This window comes from Drosophila nasuta, chromosome 3 (genome assembly GCF_023558535.2).
Source record: "Drosophila nasuta strain 15112-1781.00 chromosome 3, ASM2355853v1, whole genome shotgun sequence".
In the NCBI taxonomy this organism is placed as follows: Eukaryota; Metazoa; Arthropoda; class Insecta; order Diptera; family Drosophilidae; genus Drosophila; species Drosophila nasuta.
This window is the reverse complement of record NC_083457.1, coordinates 2,766,806-2,786,854: the sequence shown is the minus strand read 5'-3', so window position 1 is coordinate 2,786,854 and position 20,049 is coordinate 2,766,806. Positions and strand designations below refer to the sequence as shown.

The 20,049-nt window shown below is 35.8% G+C and overlaps 1 protein-coding gene and 1 long non-coding RNA gene across 2 annotated transcripts in view; one reads left to right on the top strand and one right to left on the bottom strand.

Annotated features, from left to right (window-relative positions):
- Window positions 1–8,733, bottom strand: part of LOC132792185 (heterogeneous nuclear ribonucleoprotein L) — a 144,886-nt gene extending 136,153 nt beyond the window's left edge. The window contains 3 exon segments of the mRNA XM_060801440.1: window positions 4,517–5,260; window positions 7,806–7,881; window positions 8,549–8,733. Of these exon segments, the coding sequence (XP_060657423.1) occupies window positions 4,517–4,684 (168 nt within the window). The 5' untranslated portion in view covers window positions 4,685–5,260; window positions 7,806–7,881; window positions 8,549–8,733.
- Window positions 8,734–17,771: 9,038 nt separating this feature from the next.
- Window positions 17,772–18,356, top strand: LOC132790410 (uncharacterized). The gene is made up of 2 exons (XR_009632795.1): window positions 17,772–17,920; window positions 17,991–18,356. It is a non-coding gene; the product is annotated as an uncharacterized LOC132790410 (long non-coding RNA).
- Window positions 18,357–20,049: the final 1,693 nt, after the last annotated feature.

Below are 20,049 nucleotides of genomic sequence, written 5' to 3'. Positions count from 1 at the left end.
AATGGGGAAAATTGTGAAAATTGTAAAAGGGGTTGCCTGGGTTGGGTTGGCATTTGAACCGCTGGCAACGACCTCGAGACGCACCACCGAAAAACGCACTCGGCAGTCGCGCAACGCGATAACTTTATCCGCGAGTGTGAGCAGCGGAGGATGGTCTAAGTCAAAGGATGAGAAAGGAGGAGGTTGAGGCTGATGAGTGCGATGATGAGTATGAGGATGAGGATGAGGATGGGATGCTGACTAAGCCCAGTCACGGGCATAGAGAATCCAGTGCTAATGCTGCCTCGGTCAGACGAATATGCAATCTATTTTTAACTGTCTGGCGGGGGCATCTGCCAGTCAGATTGAGATCAGCGAACGCGAGGATGGGGGTGGGGAAGAACACAGAAGGAGGAGGAGGAGGAGGAGGGTTGTAGTAGTGTATCTATATGACGCTGCTTTGCCGGGGAGCATGCAAAATTTATTTGCCATGGCTGTTGATGCCACATCGCCGCGTGCGTCACGCGGCCAGACGCAACGGCGTCGTCACTGATGCCGCCAATGATGACGATGACGATGCTGCTGCTGCTGATGCTGATGCTGATGCTGATGCTGATGCTGATGCTGCTGATGCTGATGTTATGCATTTTCGAGCAGACGCCTCTGGGAGGAGGGCATTGGAGTTTGTGTAGCTGTGGTCAGTGGGGAAAGAGGGTGGGGCGGACTGAGTTGGGTGGCTTTGCTGTGGGTCTAACATGGCTGCAAATTGCATGCTGTGGTCAAAAATTGGTAGCTCCGGGCAGAATGCCTAACAATGCTGCAAGCTACTTTAATGAAATGCTATTGAAATGTTCGCTAACTAGACGCAACAGAGTCAAAGAATGCGAACACTGCAAATAATTCCAATAATTTAATGCATTCAAAACAGTTTTATGAACAGTAAAGAAAATACTAAAATATTTCCTTGACGTATTTATAAAATATAAATAGTCTTATGAAAAAGTTAATTGCGAACAATGCTGTCCAAATATCACCCATCGAATGTTGTCAAGACCTTATTCAAAACAGACTCAAATAATAGTCAAAGAAATATGAAAATATATATTTCGTTATCTTAGGAGAGGAAAATGAATTTGAATATTAAGACATTATAGGTAATAATAGATTTTTTTTAGACTTTTTAGATTTTTTTTAAATTCAAATCTTTCTGAAATTTGAATAGAAGATTTTGAAATAATAGAAGAAGTTGTATATATACGTAGTTTAAAAATATCTCCTTATCATGATATCTATTATCAGAATAGAATAAAAGTAAACCAATTTGAATCTTTTACATATTCGAATTGAAGTTCTCGAAGTAAATCTTTAACTCTTGTATGAAACAGTTCAAAAATATATGTGTATATATTGCAATGATATATTAGATTGAGATGTAAACCAAATGAATTGATTTATTATTATAAGGAATTATCAATTCATTATTTTACGAAAAACTTCTCTATTGAAATAGGAATGTTCTTGATTATTAATTAGTTCTACAGAACAAAAATAGTTTAAAAAAAATATATATATTATTGTAGAATTTCTCTGAATTTTGTGCCTTTTTCAATTGCAAACGGTACTATATAATGAAATAATCAATACATTTTATCATATATATTTGACATTTTTCAATTGCTACTTAAGATGTAGGAAACAAAAATAAGATCCTTAGTTTTATTTAGTACAATGTTGATCGGAAGTCGTTTTGCACTTGGCATCTTCCACCAAGAGGCATAATCTCTGCAGCTGGTGCGTGTTGATGCCACTTGGGGATGATGCAAGGTGTAAGTCATGTAAAACGTTTAGCGTGCTGCAAGTGCAGTTAAGCGTGTTGAACTTTTTCATAAGTTTTTCATCTTTATTTTTTTTTTTTCTTAGCGCATTCGCCGGTGCCCAAAGTGCACTTAATCACATGGAAGTGCCGGCCACCCAACTGTCATGGGAATGAGGATGGGGATGGGGATGAGGATGGATTTGAGTTGGAGGCATGTGGCAGGTGTCCATGCAACCACTTTTGGCGACAGTCGTTTGTCGTTTGTCGCCCGTTGACGTTCACGGCACGTACACAACGCGTTGGCCAGAGGCAACGGCAACGACAACGGCTTAAACGATGCCAAGTGGCAAGCGGCGTTAGCCTGGCCTGAACCTTAGCGTAGGCAAAAGGGCTAAAGCGCAACATGGCCAGAACCCTTCAAATGACGAGAAGATGCTGCTTCATGTGCTAATTGCGCTGTCAAGTCAAGTGAGCGTGTGTGTGTGTGTGTGTTGGTGTGAAAGAGAGAACGAAACAAGAGGCAGAAAGAGAGAGAGAGAGCGAGAACAGACGGAAGCAACAGCTCAAATGCCAAATGAGACACCCACACACACACACATTTATGTCGTGAAGAGAATATTTGTTGCATACTTTGCGCGGCCGCAGCAGCAACATTTTCCGCTCTCGACAACAGGCAAGCCACCCAAAGAATTTCCCTTAACAACAACAATTGTCGCTGTTAAGCATTTTCCCATATTCATTTCGCATTTCGCATTTCACCCAAATCAATTCCAACTCAAATGTTCCGCGGCCCATTGAACACACACTCTGTCTCTCTCTCTCTTTCTCTCTCTCTCTGCTTTTCTCTGCTCAAATTCTATTGTTTCTATTCCCAATTCTATTACGCTCGTTGTGATCCATTTTCAGTGTGTTTTTAGCAACAAAAAAGCAGAATCGTTAGCGAAAAATGCCAAAAGGAAAAACAAACAACATTTTATCGGCATGTAGAGATAAAGCGCCGGCAACAACAACATTGCAGCCGAAACAGAAACAGAAACAGAGACACATGCCACAGCCACAGCCACAGGCAGAGCCAGAGCCACAGCGAATGGCCAAAATCGATTTTTCCAACCCTCAACATGTGGCTGCAGCAAAACTGCGAGACTCTGCTCTGAACTCAGCGCGACTCTCTGTCTAGGCCCTGAGTTAAGTTCTGGTCTGAGGCTGTCTGAGTGCCCCAAATGGCGGCACAAAAACAACAAATGCAAAGACGAACGGAGACCAAAAATAACTAAAAAGCATTTCCAGACAGCATTTGCAAATCTATTTTCTACTCTTATACCATTTCCAGAATTTTAGTTTCATTTCATTAATATTTAAAAAAAAATAAGCATTGTAGTTAAAGTCACTTTGGATTATCTAATCAGAAAATATTTGATGTTCAATCCAAATTTGTGTAAATGAAAAATATGAAAACCCAATTTTATTATATTTCCAAAGTCAGTAACAAAACAATATTCTGTTGTACTATTTCTTCACTTTTGTATTCCTTAAAAAAATGAACAAAACAAATTTCAGATCTCAGAAAAGCAATAAAGCAATTTTAATTTTGAAGAAAAAATGTAAGAAATCTTAAAGAATTTTGAATACACATTTGGGAGTAATATGCAAAAGTTCCTTATAGAAAAGTTATATTTTCGAAATCAGGGAAATATTTCTTCCTCCTTAAACAGACCTGCATGAAATCGAATTCATATTGCAGTGAAATCCAAGTACTGTTGTTATTACTCTCGCTACTTGATAACCTTTAAGAGTCTCGTGCAAGCTGCACTTCAACCCCCGAGAAAAATAAAATGGAAAAAGGCCGAAAAACTTTTATCACAGAGTTTTTCTGGTACGTCATCCCCTTTTTGTTATCACATCAGGGGTGAACGTTAAAGTTTTGCCCCCACTGATTGAATAGACCAACTAAGGCAATAGATGGATGATATAAAAATTTGTGTGCATTTCAATATAACACTGATGGGGGTTGGCTCCCCGCATATTGCCTGCACTACACAACTTTCTCAGGTAATTAGATATTACGGGGTTGTTGACGTTCCCACAGAAGAAGAGAACAAAATATCAGCATTTGTTCAGAGTTGCATGTGATTGTAAAATATTATTATATCTTGCAAGTTCTGATGGATGTTCATAGGATTACGTTTGATATAATATAATAGAAAATCAAAAGAAATTACTATACTGAACTATTACAGCTTTACAGATTCCAATAAATCAATCATAACAATGTACCGAAACAATATCTGTGGGATATTTTCTATTAATACTGCTCTTAAATCAAAATTAATTCACTCACAAACACCGGGAAGCGTTTCAAACTCAACACGTCAAATAGATGAGTTATACGATCGCTGACACATTAGAAAATATCAAAATAATTAGCATAGAACAGACATACCCTGAAGGCCTTTTAATAAAATAATGGTAGTAATAGCATAGGACAAAAATAGCAACTGATATAAAGATAGGATATGTATTGGATTCGAATAAAAATACCAATTATACTGCTTATCTCAGAACCCCAGGAAATCTTCACAGATTCCACACTCAAAAGAACAGTTATAGAACTGTGATAACACTGAAGAAAATACCATAACATTTAGCAAAAGGTGTTGACAGAAATTCCTAATGAACTGACGAGGGATCGATGTTTAGCGATATCTGAGAAATCGTACTCACCCTAGCATGCATGTTGACGTCGTTCTCTCCGGGCTGTTGAACGCCGGTGCGTATCTTTTTGTTCTGGGGTCCCTCGCTGACGACGATGGTGGCCCCGCCACCGCTGACACTGCTTCCTGCTACGGCACCACCGACTCCGCTGCCGTTGCTAGCACCGTTATAGGGCATTGTGGTCGCCGTGTTGAAATTGAGCGAAGCCTCCGTGTTGAACAGAGTTCTTTTCGTGAAAATCTTGATGGTGTCGGGCCGGAGCCTTGATTCACTTGTATAGAATAGAAGTTGGATTTCAATTGCACGTGGGTTGTTCTGGGTTGTTCAAATGTTAGACGTTGCACAAACGGATATGGCGACAAATCACGTTAATGCAAGACTATATGTTCTGTGTGTGTGTGAGAGAGTTAGTGTGAGATGTGTGTTCAAATGTGTGAGTGTTTTGGTAATATTTTATTTATGACGAAGGAACGTTGACACTAAGTTTGCACACGGGCACACGAGATGCGAGAACAAAACGATTGTTAAATATCTTGGGGGAAAACGCGCGCGCTCGAGATTTTGATACTCTTGATACTCTTCACTGAATTCGAAGAGATTAACAAGTATTTGTTTAATGTCGCTTTCCAAATTGAACACTTTCTTTCAACTGGTGTGAAACGTTGCGTTTCAACTTTGTATTGCACTTTCAATTGGCGCCTTTGCAAAATTTTTATCGCTTAGGTTTCCTTTCTGTTTATTTTGTAGAATCAGCTGTAAAAAGAAAAAAAAAAGAGGTTATTAAAACACAAGTAATACTGCGAATTATCATCACTTAAAAGTGAAAATTCTGTATGCAAATTGCATTTCAATTGATTAAGTCGAAAACTTTCTAATGCAATCAAATGCGATAAACAAATATCAAATTGTCAAGTGTTAGTCGCAATCCCAAAAGTAAACTGAAAGTGACAATGCACATATTAACAGATCATTATTTTTAGTTATTTTTACTAAGGTTTATTTATTTAAATTCATCTTTCTTTTGTGATGAAATCTTGATATATTGAAATTACTACAAATTTGGTACCACATTGACTAAACTGCAAATTTAGCAGTCAATAGAAAACTTTTACTAAACACAATTGATCTAAATTATAATAAACAGAGCACTTGACGATTGTGGCTATCGCACATAAAGATATGCGCTCAATTAGACACTAAATTATCAACAATCATATCAATCATATCGATTGGACGATTCAATAGGCAAATTTAGACTTATCAGAGACCCCACAAAACAAAAATGGCGTCAATTCTGAAATATGCGCGATAAATTATCTAGTTTCGGAAATATGAATATACAACATATGGGAAGAAAATTAAGGCAAAGTTGTAATAATTATTTAAAAATATGAAAAGTGAAGGAACAACCCTCGAAAAAAGCGCCGGTAAAGCGACAACGTGCAAATAACGGAATATAGCCGAAATGTCAAAATAAAATGAAAGAACACCGCAACAAAGCGGACGGCCGAATGACACCAACAGCAACAACAGCAAGCCAGAAGCAGAAGCAGCAGCAGCCGCCTCGTCACAATTGAAACAAAATGAGAATGGAACACGGCCAAACGCGTTTCGACTGTGTGGAAAATTCGCGTAGAAGTAAACTTGAAAAGTTGTTTCGTATATTCTCCAGTTTTTCGTTTATTATTTATTTTTTTTTTGGCTGTTCTCGCAACCCTTAAGCGAAAATGGGAAAATACGAAATGTTAGAGAAGAAAACAGTCTGCCGTCGCCGTGACTGTTGCTGTTGATTCCTACGGCTTTTGTTTGTGGGGGCGCTTGTCAAATGCCGGGGGTTGATTTTTCATTAATGAAACAACGCTCTGGAAGGCAACACAAAACGGAAAGCGAACGAACTTTTTACACAGTCTGTCCGTCCGTCAGTCCGTTTTGTCCGTGCGCTTTTCTGGATTTTGTTTTTATATTCACGTCGCGCAACTGCTGATTGTTATTTTTCTTTTTTTCTGCTTTCAGTGTTTCAGTTTTCATTTGGTTTTCTTTTTTGCCGTAGCGCGCTTTAAAATGGCGGCGACCATCAGTAGCAACAATAACAACAACAAACAATTTGCAATGAAGATATTATATTACTTTAATTACTTAGTTAAGCTTTCAATTTAGTTTAAACTGTTGAATTTGTTCAATTTGTTAAACACTTGATGTTTGCTTTATTTAAAATTTTGGCAATTATATTATGTGTTGCACATTTCTTTGGGGTTGAATGTTTTTAGGTTTAACTTTTTTTTTTTGCTTTTTTGTCAGACCGATTGTTGCGAAAAGAAAACTGCACTCTGTAAATTTTCAACTGTCAATGGGCTTTGGGCCCATTTTGGGATTTGACAAACCCGTCAAAACGGACAGACATCGCCTACTTACATTTGACAATTTAAACTGACAATTGACAATTTGGCGCTGTCAGGCGAATCTCATAAAAATAACACACACACGAACACGTTGCAAGCAGAAAACCACATAAACAAATGTGAACTTTATTTTTGTTGAATTTGTTGTTATGTAGTTGAGAAGTTGTTGTATGCGATTTTCATCCGTTTATTGAAGACTTCTGCTGTTTTGTACACTTCGGCGCCGCGCTGGCGAATGACGGTCAAATAAGAAATGAAAACCTGTGAGAGCGTTGAAACGTCAACGGCAACGTCGGTCTCTTGGTATCGGTATCGGGTCTCGTGCTCGGGCGCACACACACGAAGCGTCGACGGCGGCAGCGACTGCGACTGCGGCAGTGGCAACCGCTAGGCAGCAAAAGAGAACGAGTACGCACTTCGCACAGGTAGCAGCCGCCAACAGCTGCACAGCACGCGCGTTCAATAGGGGTTGTTGCAATGCGAGAGCAACTGCAAACCGCGCGCGAGAGCAGAGAGTTAGAGAAAGAGAGTGTGTGCGCGAGAGCAAAACTAGCGAGAGAAAAAGTACCTTGTATGCTTTATTGTGCTGCCCTTTTTGTTTGGCTATTTCGTGGGTGGCGCGAGCAGCACCTACCGGTTACGTCTTGTTGTTGTTGTTGTTGTTGTTGCTACTGTCGCTGCGGCTGCGAAGCAAAACAGCAAAGCAAACGACGCGCTAAGAAAACTTTTTCGCAATTTTACAATGATTTTTTGCAATACACAATGCACACACTATTAAACAAAAACACAAGTACGTTCAATTACATATGTATCTAAGGAGCAAAACACTGTATACATACAAATTGTGCATGCAAGTAAAATAACACTTTCACCCATTAGGCGTCGGCTTTTCTTCTTACCTTTTTTGCTTTATTTTTGTTGTTAAAATTGTTTGATTTTGCATTTGTTGTTGTTATTGGTTGTTCGCTTTGAAATCTACACTTGATTGACAAAATGATTATTGTTTATTATTATTATTATACACTTATTTAGGGGATGTCTAAATTCGCATGCAAACACAATATATAATTTTTTATTATTATTTTTGTTGTTTAGTTGCTCTCTGGTGCGCTGCTATCGCGTCTCTGCTTCTTACTTCTCGGCGGCCCTTTTTAATACACAAACAAAACGAATGCGGCGGCCAGACAGAGAGGCATTGACAAATGACTGAGACAGACACTACAACAGCAGTGGGACCCAAAACACAGCGAGAGTAGTTATTGCGAGAACGAGAGCAGGAACAACCGAGTTGAGAGATTGTATATGTTCATATGTATGCGTGCCGTCGTCTGTTGAGTATGCGAGTATGCGTGAGTCAGTGAGTGAGTACGTATTTATGTATGTATATATGTACAGATGTACATACGTACGCTTGTCTGACGGACTGAATGCCTGCCTGCTGAGTGAATGTGAGCGTGTGTGTGTGTGACGTATACGTCAATGCGGCGGGGCGAGTGAGCACGCAATGGAAAAACTGGCGCGGCGACACAAACAACAACGACGACGCGCGGAAGTATTTAATTAAGCCAAAAAAGTATTTAATTTAAATTGATTCGGAATATGCATAGATGTATGTACATATGCAAAATGCACACATACGCACCTACAATGTACGTGAATATTTTTTGCTTTCTGCGATATTGCACAATACACAAGCACAACAATAACAATAATACACAATTGCCGTCTCTCGTTGCTTTTGACTTTTTCTTTTGTTGTTGTTTTTAGTTGGACTGATTTCGTGTGCGCTTTTCTGCTGCTACTGAAGGTTTTCAACCGTGCGCCACAGAGTCTCAATTCGTACTGAGAAAATGAGCGGCGAGTTCAGCGGTAAAAACACATTTGCCACATTGTGTGCGAGCAGTCCGGCATGTGTATATGCGCGCGTGTAATCGCTCTCTTTTACAAGCGTGCGCGCACCTCACACAGCCACAGCGAACATACACACACAAGCGCACAATGGTCATACGCATAAGCGCTCACCACACATCGGTACACGCACCACTCTGAACGCAAGTGCTGCCGCGTTCGCTGCTGCTGCTGGGAGAGTAACCAGAGCGAGCAAGTGAAATGTGCTTGCTCTCGCTCCCACTCTCCCACTCAGCGATGTAATGAGCGCGCCAGAGCACCGTTTTCAGTGTATATGTACGATTCGACATACAGATATATATGTATGTATGTATGTAGATGCGTGGTTTGCGCTTGTGCGGCGTGTTGTTTTTGTTGCTTGTGACTGGCAAAAACTGGGCACAGTGTGTAAAGCTCTGCGAAAATGTTGCACTTATGGAAATAATTATTATTAACAATTTAAAAAAAATAATTAAGTTCATACTGGCTTACTGATAAATTCCTTTTTAAGATCACACAAATTTTGCTGTGTCACTGAATTTACATATAAGACTATTGGAGACCGCACAATTTTTTTTGTAACACGATTAATTTTATCGATAGTTTTTCTAATTGGCACTTTACATTTTGCACACGTTATGTAAAGAGCACATGCAATGCTGAATCTCTTAAACGAACGTTTCTCTTACATATTATCTCGCGCTCTCTTTCTCTCAGCCGTTCTCACCCACGCAGCTCATCAACTTTTGTTTGTTGACCGCTCTCAGCTCAACTCGTCTCGTTGCATTGCATGCAGTTTTGTTAACAGCGCTCTCTAGAGTATTGCTACTGTTAGTCTTAACATAATCAGCGATGCTGGAATGTAAACTGCATTTTATCGTTATTTTCAATTAAATTAAATTATTTAAGAACGTCATATTAAATATGTTAGCTATTTTCGCACTACCGATAACATAACTAAAATATTAATCTTTTCACAAAATCTATCTATACCATAAAAATTAAAATTATAAATGTTTTAACCTACAATTGTAAATATAAGTAACGATCTAGTTCTCAATTGCTCTTTTTAGATTTTATATTTTGTATGATTTCAAAGTTTGTAAAATAAATAAAACTGAGTATTTTATTTAATCATCGTTTACAAAATTGGAACTGACATTGAAGTTTCCTAAGAATTAAAAAAAATTTAAAATACGTTTTAATCAATTATTCTATATTTAAAGAAAAATGGTAATATCAAATTAAAATTATTATATAGTGATTTGGTTATTTAATTTTAAAATCATTTTTTTTTTTTCATTAAATTGGAGGTATCATGAAATTAACCTTAATTTAGAAAAAATAAATATTACAAAAAATAACTTTAAAACTTAATTCCTTTAATTAAGTAATGGTTTTGATTTCTTTCTGATTCTGATGTGAATTGAATATTTTTGTAATAATAAAAGTGTGTGTTTCAAACTATATAAAGCGGTAAATTGTTTATTTTATATTATTTTAGAATTGTATTTATTCCTTAAATTGAAGGTGACATTCCCTTTTTCTCCAAGGATGAAATATTTTGTGAATATTTGCCGAAACTTTAAAACTAAATTTCTTAAAGTGAGTTACGCTTTTGACTTTTTTTCCACGTCTCAAAGGAGTGTATTAACGGTCTCCTGTTGCTGCCGTAACTGGCCGAGGAAAATGCTGCATGCTTCTATTAGATTGCACTAGGATCAAGAGCTGGTGATGACGACGAAAGTGGAGGCTGGAGAGTGGACAACAATAGTAACCAGGGCAGCCAAATAGCATGACATGTCCACCCCCCTCACACACCCCACGCCCACAAATGTCCAACGCCCCCTCACTTAAGTCGCATACACACATGAATTCCGCTCGATGGCGTTGGTTACGTGCTTTCCCCTTCACTTCACTACTACATCTGTCCCCCTCTCTTTCCCCCCGCTTCATCCACTCTCTGTACCTCTTCGCTTAGCTCTGCTTGGCATTGGCATCCTTTCACTCGTGCCCGTCCAAGGCTGGGGCGCTTTGCTTAATGCCAAAGTGCAGGGCAACAGCGCCAGCATCAGCAGCAGCAACAACAACTAGTACTGCAAGCTGGATGGTAAACAACATAAACTATTTAGTCTATGTATGCGTGTGTTATGTATGTGTGTGGGCGATGGCGATGTCGAAGCGTGGGCGTGGCATTGGCATCAAGCTTCAGCCAACTCCTGGCCTATACCCTCCAGCATTACTATCATCACAATGGGTCTATCGAGTTCCTCTGTGTTTGTGCAATATGCTGAAAACTATCGATTTAACTGCTTCACTCTGTCAACATTTTTATTGTTAGGCCATATTAAAATATTTGGAATCAATTAAATTTTTAAGTGTTGTTTATTGTGCAAATGATTCAAGCGAAATCTTACCACTGCCAATATATTAAAATCATCAAAATACTTATAATCGATAAATAACTTCCAAGTTCTGGACAGAATAAAAATGTTAAGAATATGTAAAAGTGAGTCGATAACAAAAAATGCGACACTAAACTTACAAGAAAAATGCTTGAGCAAGAAAGGAAAGGTGTATAATACATTTTTAAGAACAATCCAAATGAAAATAATTAAAGTGAATGAAATAACCGCTCATCAACAATATTTTCTTAATTTAACTGTTTTGAGAATATTAATAATTGTTCATGTTATATTCCATTTTATTTATTTATTTATTTTATTATCAATACCAAACATAAGAAAAACATTAGTTAACATCATCAGATCTTTTTTAACTCTTCTTTTTAGCTTTCCAGGTTGTCTAGTCAAATCATAACTTTTTATACTATATATATATAAAAAAAAGGCTGCACATTCTTTAATTTCCTTCATTACAATTAATACAAGAAATTAAAAGAAAAATAAATTTAGTGGAACTACATATTTTGATTGTGTTCATTAAGACAAAATAATAATGAAATTGTTTCATTCCAATTATTATGTTCTATTTATTGATAATAAATTTAACTCATTTCTTGTATTTTTTGCATTTAAATTTCCTCAAATAAATATTTTTCATAAAGCCAGATATAAATTTGATAAGGTTAATTTCTTGAAATATTAAGATATAAAAGTTAATTCTTTTAATATAAATGTATGTGTAAATGTGTTTTAAGCTCTAGCATTACATAATGATCTAGTCCTGTACATTTTATATACTATCTTCTTTCATAAAATAAGGAATTTATTTTGTCTTATTTGAAAAACTTACACATTTGTTAATTGAAAAACTTTTTAAATACTCTGATTTTCATTTCAAGATTGCATTCTAGGGTAATCTGAAGGTCCAACTTAGCGGTTTTCTCTTGTTTCTCGGAGTTTGCGGCAATTGGCCAAAACTCTTTTTGCCAATGCTTGCATCGTAAAATGTAGCCTTAGCAGAGATTGTAACGGTTTCCACACTTGCATGCACTTATCGATAAGCGTTCAGTTGCCATTGTTATGGTTGTCATGGTTGCCACACTTGTTGCAGACTGCATTCCACAAATGTGTCTCTTCAGAGTTGCCAAACAAAGAATGAATGTTATTCGCCTCTTAGCCAGGGCAAACATACTTTTCAGCGCTCTTGAAAATCCGTTTATCGTTTATTGAAGCTTTCTATAGAAAGTTGTGTTTTGTGTCACGAGGCAGATTGAAACGTGGACAGCAAGCATAAACTTTGATAGAGAAAAGCCATTTATCGCTTAATTGAATAATCTTGTGGGATTTCAAGCCAGGCGAATTTATTGTGTGAAAGTTTTCAATTAAAATATAAAATATAATTCCACATTTAATTTTTAGTTGTATTTAAGATGGAAATATTTAAATTTTTATTTTTAAACACACTACATTTATGTTTTACGTTAAGCATTCTCACAATGATAGATAGCTAGTAGAGCGTTATGTCATTTAAGGGACTAGTATTGTTAAAAAGTCATTATCATTCAGGTACATATATTAAATTATTCTTGGCATACAAAATATTCTGTGATATTAAATTATACCATAGCACCTGCACCTGTAGCTTATGCTTACATTATAAAATTCCATATATTTATTTTACTTTACATTTTTTAATTGATTCGTTACAGTTTTTATGCATTGTTGTAGTATATATAATAATAAATTCGTTTATTATATTGAAGGCATCTGCGTTCCTGTAAAGTACATATACTATATACATATATTCTTCATATATGAATTCCTATAGCGGCGAGCAAAATTGAGTAGATGTTCTGACCCTAACTTTCGGCACCCATAAAATGATAACAACACAAGCAAACAGAATTCTTTTTATTTTTATTTTATTATTATTTCTACATATATTCTAGGAAAATAAACTCAATTTTGCTCGATTCACAATGTTTCAATAACTAAAGTAATATTAATATTTTGTCCAAAGACCTTTATTGGAAATAACTGTTTATACCCGCTACCCATAGGGTAGAAGGGTATTATAACTTTGTGCCGGCAGGAAATGTATGTAACAGCTAGAAGGAGGCATCTCCGACCCTATAAAGTATATGTATTATTGATCAGCGTCAACAGCCGAGACGAACTAGCCATGTTGTTCTATCCGTCTGTCCGTCCGTCCGTATGAAACACTGGATCTCAGAGACTATAAGAGATAGAGCTACAATTTTTTTTCGACAGTATTTGTTATGTTTGCACGCAGATCAAGTTTGTTTCAAATTTTTGCCACGCCCACTTCCGCCCACTTGGTTGCGATCAGATAAAAATTGTGGAAGTTATTAAAGAAATACTTTTGTATGGGCAAAAACGCCTACTTACTATGGGTCTTAGTTGCTTTGGCCGACAATCTGGTACATTGTGCCGTCTACGGTATATTTTGAATGGTGTACTATATCGATATACCAAACATATCATTTGGTATTTTTGTAGTATTTTCGGTATATTTTGAAAATGATACCGCAATATTTTGCCTTTATTAAAAATGGGTAGCGGGTATCTCACAGTCGAGCACACTCGACTGTAACTTTCTTACTTGTTTTAAGTAGTCTGGCATGCTCTCTACCAATTTTAAAATAATATCGTTTTAGAATTCGACTCCATTTGGCTTGAATATACAAAGGTTGTCCATTCGTGGTAGAGCTGTTCTCACTACCCAATACATTTTTTCACGATTGACAGAAGATTTTCAATTGGCTTGAGATCTGGACATTATCCTGATCACTCTGTCAATTTAAAATGCTGTTTTCAATCTATTTTTTTTAGATGTCTGCTGTATGCTACGGATCTCCACCGTGTATGAAAACAATTTCGTTCTCGGAGAAGGCACATTTCTCAATAAATTTGGGAATCGGACCATCTGATATAATTTGCTCTATGTTATATTTTAAATGTAGTACTATTCAATATACTAAATATAGACTTTGATATAGTTTGCGGTATGTTTTTTAAAGTATATTTTGGGAATAATACCGAGCACTCTCGACTGTAGCCTTCTTTCATATTATACTTTTATTTTTTATTCATTTAGAGGCTGTCTTATCGCATATCAACAATTGTAAAATTAGTTCTATTTCTATAGAAGTTCTTCTTATCCAACTTTTAAGACACTCTTCCCTTCTTCTGTCTAAATCATGTCAACTTCCACTTAAATAATGCAACAACTGATTTTTATAAGTAAACTACAATTTCTTACCTTTTTAGTTTTTAAAAAAATAATGCCTCACCATATTGAATCAGATGTTTTGCATTGAGAGTCTTCATTATAGCGAAAGAAAAGTGATTAATTTAATGTTGCTCATCTGATGATTGTACAATTTCACATCCATCGGCACTTTAGCATTGCCAACATAAAGGCTCGACTGTAAATTAAACATATAAGAGTTTGGAAGTGCATTCGTTTCCCAAGAGTCACCTTCTCTAGAAAATACGCACCACCAACTCTGTAGCCCATAGTTGTCTACAAAGTAAATAGTTCGGTACTAGTACAACGGAGACAATCACTTTACTGAAGTGACATTAACACAGTTTTGTTTAACAAAATCAAATCAAAGTCTTGTATTAATGGATAGAAAGTAATTATTGAATTTTGAGCAGTAAGAATACATATTTAATTCGTGGCTAATTTCAACATTAATATAAAAATTAGTTTCCAATTAATTTTAGCAATTTATAGAAGAATAATAACAAAATATAATAATAATATACCTCATGTGGAAAAAGTCTTGTAATTAATTTATAAAATGTTATTATTTTATATTTTTAGCAGTGGTATTAAAAGTACATATTTAAGTTTGTGACTAGTTTTAAAATTAAAATAAAATGTAGTTTCTAATTAATTTCAGCATTTTATTTATATTGCACAATAAATCTGGAAGAAGAATACAATTCACTTAGCAAAGGTTTACCCAATAATGCTCCACAGTCAAGAGCTAAGAAGATTTTGGCTGATTTTTGCTAACCTTAATCGCTTACTTTCACTTTGACTTTGAAGTGCAACCCGGACGTCCCCCTCGGTTGCCACTTGCGGACTACTCCCACATGCAAATGCAAACCTAATGCGCCTTTAAATGGATGAGCATAAAGATAGGGCCAGGAGGGGATGCAGGATTGGGAAGGGGAGGAGTTGGTTAGCACTCAAACATGCTAACAAACCCCGTCCGGTGAGGGGTGCAGCTAGTAGTAGATGATAAGCTGCTGCTATCAACGCCTTGCGGAACCATCCTCCCCTCACACCCCCCTCCCAACCACTCCCACCGCATGTGGCAAGCATCCGCTTCCGTTGCGCTGCAGCGTCAGCTTAGTATCCTGTTTTTGCAGATTTACAGCTGAAACTCCTTGAAATTCCAGCTGCATGTGTGTGGTTGAAGGTGGCTGTGAGTGTGTGTGTGTGTGAGTGTGTATGTATTTATCTGTGGCGTTTGCCGGAAAGTGAAACGTTTATGAAAACGTCCGGCATGTCATTCCCTCCTCCCCCTCCATCTCACCGACACCCATGACCTTCTTCTTCTTCTTGTTGTTCTTGGTTCTGGCATGGTAAATTTAATATTAACTTTTCCTTGGCTAATTTGCAAACTGAACAATGCTTCAAGAATTTAATATCCATCAGCCTCAGATGACCAGCAGCCAACAGCACATTGGATACGTGTGAATCCTCGCCATACAATTCCAGATCCTGCCTCTGCCTCAGTTCTTGTTCTTGTTCTTGCTCTGGCCGTGGATGTGGATGTGGACGTGGATGTGACTCTAACTCTGGCTCTGGTTCAGCCTCTTGTCCCAAGATAAACAATGAAGTCTTGACCTAGTTCCATGTAACGCATTTGCCCTGCCCTTTGTCATCATCATCGTCAGCAGCAGCAGTAGCTTTGACATGAACAAGACACACACAAAAAACCAAGGAACTATGTTCCCAAAAGTGTGTGATCAACTTGTTGATACTCTGTTTTTACTATATAAATGATTTATCTTTAAACTGCAAACTCAAAATTACGGAGCGGATTTATTTAAATAAATACAAATACTTAAAAAAAACATTTACTTGTGAAAATAATGTCAAATATAGGGAAAAAGTTTATCTAAACGAAGAAAATACAAAAATAAAAATAAATTTGTTTAGAAAGTATTTAATTCCCAAGTTCTTTTTTATATCTCTTTTCTAATATAATAAGTTTCTAATAAGTTTATTTTTTATATATATTTGCTAATTTTATTCATCTTAATGTATGATAAAAATGAATCAAAATAAAAATGAAACACATTCTTAAATGTTTAAAGTCTATTGTATAACTGAACATTATTTGAATAGCAAATAAACAATAAAAAATAATAATACATATTTCAAAAAGTATAGATTTAAGCTACCCAACTTGGTAAGTAGCACAGGGAATTAAAACAAAAAAAATTCCAAAGAAATCCGCTAACTTTACATACTGAAATGTTCGCTTACCCAAAAATTGAGACAGCTTTGGCCCTTCTCCACACATAACCCAATACATTTCACTCGTTTTCCTTCTCTTCTTTTTGTTTAGGGGGATTTGAGAAGGACTGGGAAGGACAGCGCAGGACAGTAAAGGGTTTGGGGAGGGGATTTTGTGTGGGTGCCATGGCTAAAGTGCAGTCAGACAGTCATTGGATCATTTGTCTTGGCATTGTTGCCTTTTTCAGATTTCTTTTGCTTTTCTTTCTTTTGTGGAACAGCTTTTTTATTGCTGCCACTGCCTTGTTGTTGCTGCTGTTGCTGTTGCATGAACGTTGAGCAACGAAACGCTGCAACATGGCTTATGGGTTAAGGCAGCTTATATGTCACTAAAGATAGAGAAATAAGGGAAAATCTAAGTTTAGTGGCTCTAAAAGTTAGAAAGCAAATACAAATACAAGTCACGAGGTAAAGGTAAGGTAAAGGCTGTTAAAACATCTGGGTAAATGATTCAACTCGATTTTACACATCTGTAAAAAGCATTGGTAATTTCAAAATTTTGAATTCTTCTAATTTTTAGTGCTTACTACTTCTACTTCCTTACTTTTATTAAATAATTGTAAATTTATTTTTTTATAAAAAGAATTTTGAAAAGCCAAAATGAAAATATTTATAACAAAATTAAAATGTATTAATATGTCGATTCCTTTTTTTTTAATTTATCATCATATCTATTAGTTTTGAAACATTAGTTATAAAAGACATACATATCTACTCCTCATCCTGTAAAAATTGTATAGATAACATATTAATTCAACGTTTCTTGACTATTTTTATTAACTGAAGCTGGCAAAATTATATTATATTATATATACAAATATATAGTTATAATTTCAAAAATACTAAATCAAAATGTTAAAAGGAAAATAACATCGCTAGAGTCTGTAAAATATCACAATTATACCTATATTTTATGTTTACCAACACTAAAAAAAAATTGATCGAAATATCGATTGAATATTAAGCGTCACTGTAAAAGAAAGAGGAATTGTAAAAGCATGAATTTTTTTAAGCTCTCTTATTTCTTTCCATCTCTTTTTCGTTTATACATAATTTAAATAAATACAATTTATGAAGTTATTATAAAAATAAAAGACGTGTTTGTGTTTTGAGTGCTCTAAAAAATGCAGCAAAAATAGTAATGTGGAAAAATATGACAGTAAGCAGAAAAATTTGTCTTTGATAATTGATAATTTTCTATCAATTTAAATATTTAATCAATTTTACAGAAATTGAAAAATAAATCGAAGATTACAACCATTGCGATGTAGCGCAACAAAACTTGAAAAACTAACGAATAGAAAAATTCAGAAAAGAAATTTCACCAAAAATTCAACTCCCAAATGTACTGAAATACACACACCCTCGCACACACACACATACACACACACAGTAAGCCAACAACACTGACAGCGATACGTAAAAAAGTTAACAGAGCAACAGAATCACGGGCCTGACTCGGGGCTCGTTCCTGATGCTGGCTCTGGCTGAATGTCCGGAGCAAATGAAGGTGTCAAAATGACAAGCAGACACAGCAAAAAAAAAAGCAGAAAAAATAAAGAAACGAAGCCCTTGGACAAACACAAACACACACACACTCGCACACATAGATAGACACAGACACACACACACAACTACATTTAGAGAAGAGCGCCTGCCTGGTCGGACGTGTAGTGGACGGATGGATGGATGGATGGATAGCTCGGGCTGCCTGGACGGACGGGACGAGCTGTCTGTCTGCTTGTCTGACTGGCTAACTGTATAAACGCCAAAACGACAGCAGCATTTGCTAACTTGCAGCTTCAACAATAACAATAACAACATCAGCAGTGGCAGCAGCAGCAATAGTAAAAAGAAAATACAATAAAAACAATACAAATACGAGGATAGTGTACACATGCAACAACAGAGACTACATAATTGTATCTGGTCGCATGTATCTACACGCTGGCCGTGCATTGTATTGCAGTTACGTGCTTGATGGCCCAGCAAAATGGCGAATCAACAAGACAAAATAGAGGAAAGTGAAACTAAAGTCATCAGTGAACCGGCAATACGAATAGCCGCTGTTCTATGCAACGATTTCCAGAAGTATTTCATGGAACTCATTGAAATTGGATATTTAAATTACAAATAGAAATTTAAGATTTTTTTTCATTGATTTTATTTCAAATATATTACAATGCATTTTATTTAATTTTTGCTTAACATATCAAAAATATTTGACAAATTTGATGAATTTTTGAAGACATCCTGAATTTTGTAGAAATGTATCATTTATTAATTGAAGAACTAAATAAATAAAACAAAAAATTTAAAAAAAGGAAATGAGCGTTTTTGCTGTTTTTATTTTAATTATCTTGCAATCAAATTTATTTAATTTTTGTTTAACTCAATTTTGTTGACATCATTTTTAAAAACAGCCTCAGTATATTGTATCTATTATATCACAGAACCAAATAATATGCATCAAAATAATAAGTAATGAGAGCCTTTCATATTGTTTTCATTTCAATAATTTTAAAATAAAATTAATTTAATATTTAAAATAATTGGAAAATTCTTAAAGACAGAAAATATATGCTTAAGTACATGTTTGTAATTTATTGCAAAACAAAATAATTAGAACAAAACATTTACAAAAATTATAATATTATTTACATCACTTTACACAAAAACTCAAAATATTTGAAATATGTTCAGAATTTTCATGTTGCCAAATAATAAATGTGAAATTATGTGTTGGCATTTCTTAATAATCTAATAATAAAAAAAATATTAAATATTTTCTATCTTATACTCAGGAAACTAATTTCTTATAAACTTAATTATATTTGTGTATTAACATTGTAATAAAACAAACAATATTTGGAATATTACTTATTTTCCCATAGTATTTATTTTCAATTAAAAGTTGAATTTAAAAAAAATTACTTTAGATATTCGATAAAGTTGAGGACTTTAAATCTTCATTGAAGGCCAGTCTGTAGACCCAAAAATTTATATTGCTACTCAATTTCAATAGGACAGTGCCATCAATCAATCAGTTGTTGAAGCCTTAGTGGAGTGTATACGGAATGATAGCAGGAAAAGCGTTTAAGGACTTTGACGATAGCCAACTACTAACATGATGGCCAAATGCCAATGCGGATTTAGCTTGTTGGAAAACTTTAAATGAGTTCAAGTTGGAGATTTAGTGCCGCGCAAACGTTTCCACTCATCGCCCCCATTCGCTGCCCATTTCGTCGCCCACACCTCGACACGCCACGCCCATTTTGATGATGGCTG